At 46.8% G+C, this 11,232-nt stretch overlaps 1 protein-coding gene across 1 annotated transcript in view; it reads right to left on the bottom strand.

Moving 5' to 3' along the window:
* Positions 1 to 7,362: 7,362 nt before the first annotated feature.
* Positions 7,363 to 11,232, bottom strand: part of Lgr6 (leucine rich repeat containing G protein-coupled receptor 6) — a 114,021-nt gene continuing 110,151 nt past the window's right edge. Inside the window, exon 21 of the mRNA XM_033761978.1 lies at positions 7,363 to 11,232. Within this exon, the coding sequence (XP_033617869.1) occupies positions 10,482 to 11,232 (751 nt within the window). The 3' untranslated portion in view covers positions 7,363 to 10,481.

Here is an 11,232-nt window from a genome sequence, read left to right as displayed (position 1 = left end):
TTTTTTTTTTGAGACAGGGTCTCACTGTTTAGTGCAGGCTGGCCTTGAACTTACTATGTAGCCTGGGCTAGCCTCAAATTCATGGTGATCCTCCTGCCTCAGCCTCCCGAGTACTGGGATTACACACATGCATCACCACACCGGGCTGCAGTGATGACTTTATACCTAGGCTAGATACCGTGTACATAAAACGCATCTCCGAGTAGTCCATTTCTGTTCTTTTGTCTGGGTAGCATACCTTGTGCCCTTCTCCAGCAGTGATCTGCTGTATAATATGTGGTATTGAACTCATGCAAAGAAGATTCGAAATATGAATTCCTCTAATTAATCAATAGCTAATGGCATAAATTTGACTCTCAGTTTCTAATTTCTACAGAATTTTATTTTTTCTGTGCTGGGGATGAACCCAGGGCCTTGCAAGCACATTACCACTGAGCTGTATTTCCTAGCCCTTATGTTAATTCTTGAACTCACTTCTCAGTTACTGGTCTCTCTTATTTTATTTATTTATTTCTATTTTTGGTACCAGGAATTGAGCTAAGGACCTTGTGCTTGCGAGGCAGGCGCATACTGTTCTCTTTTAAAGGTCCAGAAGAAAGCTGTTGCTGCTATCGATGCATAACATACTGCTATTATTAATCTTTATATAGATATATATATATATATACATATATATATAAATTGAATTTTGGGAAACTTTAATGGTGCTGTCAACTTTGGAAAAAGTTATCCCAATTTACTGTGTTGAGTTGGCATTGTACAGAAATGGACAGCCGTATTGGTCTAGAAATGTTAATTTTTTTTATTTTTATTTTTCCATTTGTACAGGGGTAACGCAGCTTGTCTTCTGTACCTGTTCAATCAGATTTGAGGTTTCTAGATACCACTAATATATTAATTAGGACATTCTTGGTTGTGAATGAAATCCAACTCAGGCTGGCAATAATAAAAGAAATTTCTACATAGAAAGCGGAGAGCAAACAGCTGGATGGGTGGACTCAGGTTTAACAATATCATCAAGATACTCTCTTTCCATCTGCAACCCATACTAACGGCTTTCTCCTGGCTTTTTGCTCCTTTAGTTTCCTTCCCTTCTGGGTGACTACCAGCAGCATCCTGTCTTCTCTCTCCCTCCCTCCCTCTCTTTCTTGTGTGTGGGGGTAGGAGTAGAGACAGTCTCACACTATTGTTGGGGCTGGCCTTGAACTCACTGTGTAGCCCAGGATGGCCTTGGACTTGCAATTCTCCTGCCTCAGTCTCCCAGGTGCTGGGATTTTAGGCTTGCGTCACCACATCCTCCTTATACTTTCTTATTCATATCCAGCCGGCCAGAGGGCTCAACTTCCCACAGACAAAAGTGTCTGTGATTGGCCCATCCTGAAAGCAATCAGTGTGGCTGAGGAAATGGCAAGCGCTGATTGGCCTGGGGTAAATCCAGATGTGAAATGAGAGACGTGAGGAACAGTTGTAGCAAAAAGTGCCTCCTGTAGAACAAGCACCCAGGTCTGCTCAGCTCTACCCACCTCCACTTCTGACACTACTTCAAGTTGCCATTGTCCCGTGTGCACTGCAGCCAGTCTCCTTTCTAGTTCTTTAACACCACCTTTGACCCTTGACAGTCCAGGCTCTTTATAACAGCAAGAATAATTGTGACAGTGTAAGTCAGAGCTGGCTTCTTTCCTCAGGGGACTCCAAGTGGCCTTTTGCATTTAAACCAAACATCGTCTGCTTTTCTGACCCGTAAATCCCGGAACCATCTGGCCCCCGCTTGCTTTATCCTCATCACACCTCCTCTCCCCGGTACACTCCACTCCAGCCACACTGGCCCACTTTCAGTCGTGAACATGCCTTGGGGTTTTCACGTAGGCCATTTCCTCTGTCTACTACACCCACCCAGCCACCCCCACGCTGCTAGTCTCCACTCAAAGGCAGCCGCCCCCAAAAGCCCTTTTCCCATCTAACGGAGCCCTAGAATTTCAGGTACTCTCTAGCCCATTAGTTTGACTAATTACCTGATGAATTACCCTAATTTCCCACTTGTGCTTATCTGGAAATGGTTGGTTCGTCTATTGTCTGACACCAGGTACTAGGGATATAGTGGATGGGAGTTTTCCTCTAATCATAAGAAATGCCAGAGTTGAAAGTTATTAGAAGTCATCCACCCACTTCTCTGCTTTAGCAAGTACAGAGGACTTGGGCTAAGGAATAGAAGTGACATGCCCAAGGATTAGAAAAGGTCTTTCCCAGCCCAGGGAAGGATGGGACAGGGCTAAAAGCAGGCACTCAAGAAGACCTGATTCCAGGCCTGGCCGTGCTGCTTACCGATCGTGTAACCATAGTGCTCTACTCTTTCTCCTTTTTGGTTTTCACCTTTATAAAATGGGAAAGATGATGGTGCTGCACTCATGAGACCGTTGTGAGGATTGAATGAAATGACTCAGTCAAGCACCCCATACAGGGTCTGGCATAGTGCTGACATTTACTGAGTACTCAGTTGGGGGCTGGGGATGGAGGCAGTGATCCAACCACAGGTGGGCCCCAGGGAGCTGCTCTGCCCACTGCCCACTGCCTGCTTGCCAGTCTGCCCTCTTCTAGGACAAGCAAGCTGAGCAAAGTTTCTCAACTCCAAACCCCTAATTAGAGAAGAGAGATGACATCCATGACTGATCATATAAACATTGCAGATTCCAAGTTCCCCTCTCCTACTGCCCCCGGTCCCCCTCTTCACCTCTCCCCACAAGCTATCTAAATAAGAACAGATTTTTACCACCCACCTTGTGGGCAGACTCTTAAGCCGAGGCTGGGCCTAGCTATTTATCCTTTGGCTGCTGCGGGAATTCTACACATACAAATAAAGCTCCTTTTCCAGCCAAGTGTGTATTTTTCCATCAGCATGTGCCCCCCGCCCCTGCCCAGGTTGTCTTGTTTAGGTTGGGGAAGCCTGAGGGAGGGAAGGGCAGGGAGGCAGGCGTAGGGCTGTGCTGTCAGAACCTGCTCCCCAGGATGGATGGCTGCAGGACAGCTTGCAGTTCTGGACTGCTCGGGGTTGCCAGCGAAGCCTGGGCCAATGGACACAGACGTGCTATGCACAGAAACACAGTCCACTTTCTCCTTGCTTCCTGGCAAGTCGCCCCTGCCTCCTGCCATGGCCCCCAGAGAGTGTCCATCCCGCTCTCCAACTCTTGGTTTATATCAGGGATGACAGGTTATCCAGCATCTCTCATCCCACCCTCCTTTCCTTTCCACCCCAGCTCCAGGGTTTCTTCTCTTTGTGTGCTGCTTCTCCTTGCTTTCTTTTCCCTGGATACCGTGTACCTCTAAACTGTGTTTCTTTTCTTTTATTGCTTTCTCCCTCTAACCAGGACCCCAAAATCCTATTTCAGAAAAGGGGATACTCTGCCAGTTTCCTCAAACCTCATTGCCAAGCACCAAGCTAGCTCTTTCCTTGAAAACTCCAGTAACCTTCAGAGTTTGGGCGATATTATTATTCCCATTTTACTGATGGTTATACTAAGATTCAAGAGAAATAAAACCAAGGACAGCTGGCTGTGAATGGCAAATCTGGGATTCAAACCCAGGCCCACCTTACTCCTGAATCACGTTTATCAATTGTATAGATTCTATCCTAATATTTGTACATCTGTCTCCCCAGAGTAGACAAGTTCCTCTTTTGGTTTCCGCCTTTATAAAGTGAGGCTGTGGCTTGGGTGCTCTCAGTCTTCACCCAGTTGGCTGACACTTGGCAGTTCCACAATTCTAAAGCAATCTGCATAAGCCAAACAAAAGGCAGGGCCTGTTTATTCCATCTCTTCCCTTCCCTTCCCACTCTCCCCCTGCTTCAGCATTTTCTGGCTGTAGGTTGCCCTGGGTCCTGGTTACCCTCCCCCCCAGTCCTCCCAGCCACACCTGAGCCTGTTCTGCCAATCCTGACAATCTTGCTCATCAAAGTTCCCATTCAGTAGCTGCCCTTTTCCACCCTAACAGTTGATAAGAGGATAATGGGTTCACTCCTGCTCCTCCTGGGTAGGGGATGACATAGAGAAGGTCTTGTGAAAGAAGACTTCTTTTCCATACAAGGGACAGAAATCTAACGGTTCTGCAAATAAGCATCACTAGTTCACACCTTGAGAAGGCTAAAAGGCATGACCAGGTGCAAATGCTCAAATAATGTCATCTGGATCCATTTCTCCCTGATGGCAAGATAGACACCAGCAGTGTACAACCTACCAGTCCAGCAGCTCTGGTGAGAGTACTTTTTTAAAAAACAATGATACTGGAGATAAACAGATAAAGCTCATGGCCTTCACACTTAACCACAACCCCTAATTCTTTTTAGTTTTATAATGTTGAGATAGGGTCCCATTAAAATGCTCAATTACCCAGGTTGGGCTCAAACTTATGATCCTTCTGCCTTAGTCTCTCAGAGTGCTGGCGCTATTGGCTGAGTGCTTCCTTCTTATCAGCTCCACCAAAGTTCCCTTTTGGGGTCTCCTTAGGTGAACATGGGATCTGAGCCTATCCTTGGACCAGTCACTGTGGCCAGATTATAACAAAAGCTGAGAAGGCCTAGGTCATATTCCGACCTATGGAACCCGGAATGGAGTAACCCCATCTGAACCATACGCAGTACACGGCATTTTGTGTGTGTGTGTGTGTGTGTGTGTGTGTGTGTGTGCACGCACACGCACGTGCTTGAAGGAAAGTCAGGTTGATGTTATTAGGAAAAATGAAGTATTGCCTGGTCAAGCTAAAACAAAAATGGTTATGTCTAACCAGAGCAAGAGCTGTTGTAAAGGGGGTCAGAAAACTTGAGGGCTCTTTAAATTACACATCTAAATATCTGTCCTGACTACCCTCCTACAAAAAGAGCGAACGTACCCAAAGGGCATAATATCAACCTGATGGACACAGGGTCAGAGGGATGGTTCACAAGGCTACAAATGGTTGAGCTCAGACAAAATCTTACCTGCTGTTCTGTGTTGTTTGCATCTCCTGGTCACACGGCCCCTTTGTTGGGAAATAATCTTTAAGAATATTCGTGGTTTTGTTAAGTCCTTACATTTTCGAACAGAAATTCAGTGAGCATTTTCTGTTAGGCCCTGTGGAGAGGATTGAGGTTATAATAATGAATGATTAGGCCCACCTGGCACCTGCCCTTGTGGACCCTTCCTGCCAGCCAGGACTACACCCATTTTGAAGGGCTGCTCACAGCCCTTGCTCAGGTGGAAACCCTGAGCCATCCAATATGGTGCCACACAAACACCCATTTCCACCCTACAATTTAATGGGCCAGGACAGGTACAGGCCTAACAGCAGTGAACCCATTATTTGGCCATTGTGCTTTGATTTGGCCTAGTGCAGAAAGAGAAATTAGCCGGTCAGTTTCCCCATCCCGCAAAACATTGCCCCAGGAAATACCCCCCAAAAAACACAACAACAACAACAAAACCAAGCCAATGAATCCAGGAGTGGATGATGAAAAGATGCAGAAAGGCCTTGAGCAAGAATAGGTATCAGTGAGGCACATATAGGCAGGAACTATGAATAAACTATGGGTGGAAAAAAATGAAGTTAAGGAAAGATATAATTAATACTTGAACTTATTCAGCAACCTCACAGTGGGGAATGACGCACATTCGTGCCGACTTGTTGCAGTACCATTTGCAAGAGCAAAATATGAAGCAAGCCAAATTTCCATGTACACATGTACATACGATGTATCTACATAAAGCAGTGCATGCCGCTATAAAAATGAGAACACTTTCTTTACTGATGTGGAAAGGTCTTTGAACTAATTAATAAGTAAAAATGCAGAAGCAGCAGAATTATAGTATGCTATCAGTAAAAAAGGAAAAATAAGCACATATATGTTTCTTGCTTATATATGCATATTTTAAAACTCTGGTTTCTTCGCTTCCCCCTCCCCTTGAGAGAGGATCTTTCTATATAGCTCAAGATGGCCTCAAACTTGTGATCTTTCTGCCTCAGCTTCCCAAGTGCTGGGTTTACAGATAGGTATCATCATGCCTGGCTAACAACCACAACAACAACAAAAACCCAAAACCAGTCGAAGTAAATGTAAAAAAAGCTAAAAGCAATTAACAGTGATAACCAGCAAAGGTTTGAAAAGTGAGCAAATAGAGACAGAGATGGAGAGAGACTGTTAAAAACATAGGTTTAAAATTTTAAATTAAACTTTATTTAAAATTAGAGTTTTTGTTTTGGTACCGGGGATTGAACTCAGGTCCATTGTGCTTGCGAGGCAGGCCGCAGAACCACTGAGCTAAATCCCCAGCCCTGACGTTTTTCTTTTTTTTTTTTTAAACAAAAAGCAGTTGATTGTGGTTTAGAGGCAGATAGAATCGAACAGGCATTAAGAGAGCAGCTGAGCCTGTGCACAGTGGACATCAGGTAGTGATGTGTAGTCTGCCACTGCCTGAAACTCAGCGCTGAGTCAAAGCCAGAAGAGCCCTTGGCTTCTGGTGCAAGGCCTAGCCTCACCGCTCTTTCTAGTCTTGGTTTTGCTTGGATTCTGCCCTGCCTTATTTCTTCACATGGATCCTCTTAACAATTATGTGCTTACTGGAGTTAAGCCCTGGCCCAATTTGACAAGAACAGCCAAGTGAACAGCCTTCTCTTCAGCTGAGCGAGGTAGAATGCTGTCTTCAAGAACGGTGGAGGACAGGTGTTTCCAAAGGCACTGTTTGTCCTCTTAGAAGGGAGTTAGATTTATACATCAGTTTAAAAAATAAAGTAAAAACTTTAAATGAAAGAATAAAGAGGAGAAAGAGATTTTTTTTTTTACGGAAAGGAATAGGGGAGAAAGAAGAACAAGGTGCCATTCTTGGGGTAGCATCTCATTCCTATGATTGCAAATGTTTGTTGATCTCAGACTCTTTCCTTTCCTTTCTGTGGAGAAGGGGCCCTTTTTGTCTTGTGGGTATCATCCCATTTTGAAGCAAAGTTTGGGAGGGAGGATTTCCAGGCAGAGAGTGGGTGAGGAAGTTCACCCAAGAAGGGCTCTTTGGGGTTCACAGTATCAGGAAATCCCAGCAATAGGTTTGGGTCTGTCTGACAAGGTATACAGGGTCTGAGAATAGAAAGCCCAACTTGCTCACTGCTTTCTTTAGATCATTCTCTCCGGCCCAGTGACAGCATACAAATACTTCAATATGAGTTGTGAAATCGATTCTGATGCCTCCAGTGTTCGACTCTGACCCTTCAGAACTGTGCCCCAGCTGCCCCAGAACTCAGAAGATGGGTTAAGGGAGAGCTTTGACCATCTTCTTACTCCTCAACACCCCTGGTCACAGAGGTCACAGCCGAAAGGAGGTGAGGAACACGTATGCTACTTCAGTGGTGCTTTATTATACAGAAGAGCCCAAATATTTACATCTTGACAATTCTTATATTTCATACAACTGGAGAGGGCATGGACTGGAACCCAGAAGGGACACAGGAGTGGTGAACAAAGGCTGGGAGAACTTGCTAAACCAGAGCGGAGGTAGTTAGAGGGGATGGTGCCAGAAGGGACCAGGGCTTTGGTTACCTCCCACCATCCTTGCCTACTCAGAACTGTTGTCAGCACTTCCTTCTTCCTCTCCTTTATCCATTAAGACTTTATTCTTCCAGAGAAAGAAACTGTGAAGTTGGGAAAAGAAGGCAGGGAGAAGGCCCAGCTGTTAAATCTGTTTAGTCCATAGTCTTCCCATTTTAGCTCTAGATTCTTGGGGGTTTCCTTTCAGTGTGTGCAGAGGTGTTTAGCAAACTATGGCCTACCATAAGAAGTCGCCCTTGACAAATCAGTCTGAGAGGACACGGATTGGCACCAGTGGCCAAGGCACAACACATGGAGCCTAGGGCAGCACATAACAGGTCAGGTATGGCCAAAATTTCCATCACCATCGCCCGCTTGGGTGGACCCTTTCCCATGGACACCATTTTGGTAGATTTTGTCAACCAGACAAAATGAATTTATGGGCATTGAGCAACTTGGCTTTTGATTTTTGTGATTAATCAAAGACATATATAATTTTCATGATTTGCTGCTTATCACAAAGGAGATAACCACAGGTGTAACATACTGACTTTCTAGAAATTCAGTCAAAAACAAAAAATAAACAATGGAACAGTCTTATTTGGGGTAAATGTACAATATCAGCTAGACTTTTTGAACAATGAAGTTTATGGAAAATGCCTTCACTCCCTTCTCCCACACCTCTCTTGTGAGCACAAAGTTCCACATCATCAGATGCCCACGTCTTTAGAAGTAGACAGAAGGTGACAGCAGTGCCACCCTATAGCTCAAAGCCAAGAAGCATGGCCACTTTTTCATAGAAGAGGGCACCTGTAGGGAAAAGCTTCTAAAACTACACCTCCAACACATGGCCTCTCCATCCCACCTCCAGCCTGGCTCCCCAAACCCAAGGGGAACAGTGATCACAAGGTGGGTTCGGGGTGGGGGTCTTCAGTAACTTCCTAGAAGTCAAGCCTCCCCAAAATCACACCGATTTTGTCAGCCCTAGGATACCTCAGAGAATGCCTTTCCTTGATAAGAATTATCAATTCTTAGTACCCAAAGTAACTTCCTCCATTGAGGCCTAAGCCTTGATCAGCCCTTTGCAAATAAGGAGACAAGAGATCCTCAAACAAGTGATAAATAAATGCGGCATCATTTAGTGAGCGCCAACTGAAGTTCACCCATGCTAGGGGACCCTAAGGAGTTATAAGGTCAGCACCTGAGGTTCAGAGCCTGTAAGAGTCCAGGTAACTCAACTAGTCAAATTTGATTTAGAGATGTCAGTTTCCACGAATGTCTCTTGCCTTGTCCCTCCATCCCAGCCTGGGCAGCCTTGTTGACTTGTGTCAGAGATTCCACTGGGCACGGGGAATAGCAGGGAGATAACAGAGAAACCAAGTTACAATAACTTGAATTTTGAAAGTAGGAGAAGGGCTTTCTCAGGGATATCTTAATGATGGAACCCTTTACAGTAGGACTCAGCTGAGGACCATGACAGGATTCAGGGGATCAGACCCAAGGCTTTGTGCATGCTAGAACATTCTACCACTAAGCTACACTCCCATCCCTGGATTCTCTTTTTATGTCAGCAAGAATCACCCTTTGTGTCTGCAAGAGTGACCTAGCTGAGATTGAAGGCATATTTGGGATGGGGTGGAGCACTCTGAAGAAACCCTAAGGTTTGGTAAGACATAAGGTAGGAAGGTCATGAGGGGACAGGCAGAAGGGTCAGTGGCTTGTTTGGGGGCACCCAGGAGTCCCAGATATCAATACTTCCTAAAATGTAATGCTTCCAGTAAAATTATCCTTTCTCTTTGGCAGGATCTGGGCTGAAAAAGGAGGACCAGTCCAGTGGGAGGAAGTGGTGGGGGCATATATGATAGAGAACCATAAGAAGGCAACACAGCTCGAGGGAACCCAGACAGACAGCCACACACTTCCTCGTGTACATTGCCAGGATCCAGGACTCTTTCCTGGTGCTGGAGTAAATGTCATTGGTGGTCAGGTACGTAGGGAGTGGGAGCACACCCAAGGGACACCCTTTCTCCCTGTTCCACCTCAGGGCCTTGGGCCTGGCTCCTTCCCACCCTGGTAAAATAAGCAGGGTGGAAGATAGAGTGTGGAGAATCTGTCCTGGCTGGTGGAATACTACTCGCCCCTGACATTTCATCCCAGGTAGATTTCCTAGGGTATGGGCTTTCAAGGAATGGTAGCATCTTGTGATATCCCTGGGAAGCACTGTGTGATCCAGCTATGAACCTCCTGGGAGAGCACAGTGCTAGGTTTCCTGAGATATTAATGGGCATTTCACAAAGACCAAGAACCAGACAAAAACCTGTTGTCAAATAGTTTGGGGGAACCAACTGGATTAAACAAAGTTCAATAGATTTTACTGTTGGAGGAATTTCCAGGGCCTTGACTATTCTGTCATACCCTGGGGATCTCTAAGAAAGGGTCATAATGTGTCATCTCTTCCAAAGCTTATTTTATAGCAAGTATTTTTGCATGACATGTATCAAGACTAATGGAACACAGAATACTTTTGGTATCCCTTCTATGAGTTACAGGACAGAGACCCAAATGCCTTTGGTGGTTGGTTCCCTTCCAGATCTCTGAGTTCTCCCTATCCACTGTGCCCTGATCCTGATCCTATCCTGACTCCTACTCCCTTCACTTCTACTTCCCTCACTTCCCTTAAGCGAAGATTTAGGTCTCTCCTCCACAGCTTTGGACAGGACAGGGAAGAGGCCAGCAATGAAGATGAAACTGAGGAAGGCCAAGGAGAAAGTAGGCCAAAGAACACTCAAGGTCATGACCATGGGAGAAAGAAGCCAGGACCTGGCGCAGCCTGCTGTGGGTCACACTGTTGAATTTTGGTTGTACATATTTATTTCATAAGCAGCCATCATTCACGAAGTGGGAAGAGGGAAGGGAAGTGATAGAGAAGAGAGGGGAGGGACATTTATAAGTGTGGGGCAAAAACTGAGCCAGAAGGCCGGAAGACCCCACTCACGGAGGGGTCCCCTCCTGAGGCTCCCTCTGCTCTCCGCAGCAGTTCTCCATCTGGGCAGGGCTGTGGGGTCCCAAACTGGGCTCCCTCTGGCTCTGCAAAATGGCTCCCCTCTAACCTGGGGGCCACTGGCTGCTGATAGGAGATGAGGGTCACTGAGGGGAAGCCATAGGTCTCCAGCCCCGGGGGCCGCCCAGCCTCAGAAGCTTCCAGAATGAGATCCACATCAGAGAAGGCCACCAGAGCCTGGGTGGAGTCGCAGGAGCTCTTCTCCAGCTCACTGGCCGGCGCGTAGGCTAGGGGTCCCGGGGTCCCTGCCCAGGGACAGAGCCTCCGAAGGTCATCCCGGAAGTGGGGGTTGAAGAGCAAGTACAGCAGGGGGTTCAGGCAGGCAGGCAGGGGCAACACCACGAGCAGGACCGACTTGAGTGCCTCAGGGGTGACCGGGAAGAGGCTCAGCATGGAGGCGAAGCTGAGGAAGGCCACGGGGCAGTAGAGGAGCCCATCGGCGACGATGAGCCAGGCCACATGCTTCACCATGGCGCAGTCCCACACAGCCTCGAAGTCGCCGCGCGGCAGGTCGCAGTAGAGCCTGATGTAGGCACCGGCCACCACCAGGAAGCAGAAGGAGTTCAGCAGGACCAGGGCCACCGCGAGGCCCAGGGCGGCGGGCTGGCCGTCGGGCGGGGCGTAGGGCAGGCAG

The sequence above is a fragment of the Fukomys damarensis genome, unplaced genomic scaffold (genome assembly GCF_012274545.1).
Source record: "Fukomys damarensis isolate Sample0158 unplaced genomic scaffold, DMR_v1.0_HiC HiC_scaffold_11, whole genome shotgun sequence".
Lineage (NCBI taxonomy): Eukaryota > Metazoa > Chordata > Mammalia > Rodentia > Bathyergidae > Fukomys > Fukomys damarensis.
Note: the sequence above shows the minus strand (reverse complement) of the source record. Positions and strands in the feature narration are given on the sequence as shown.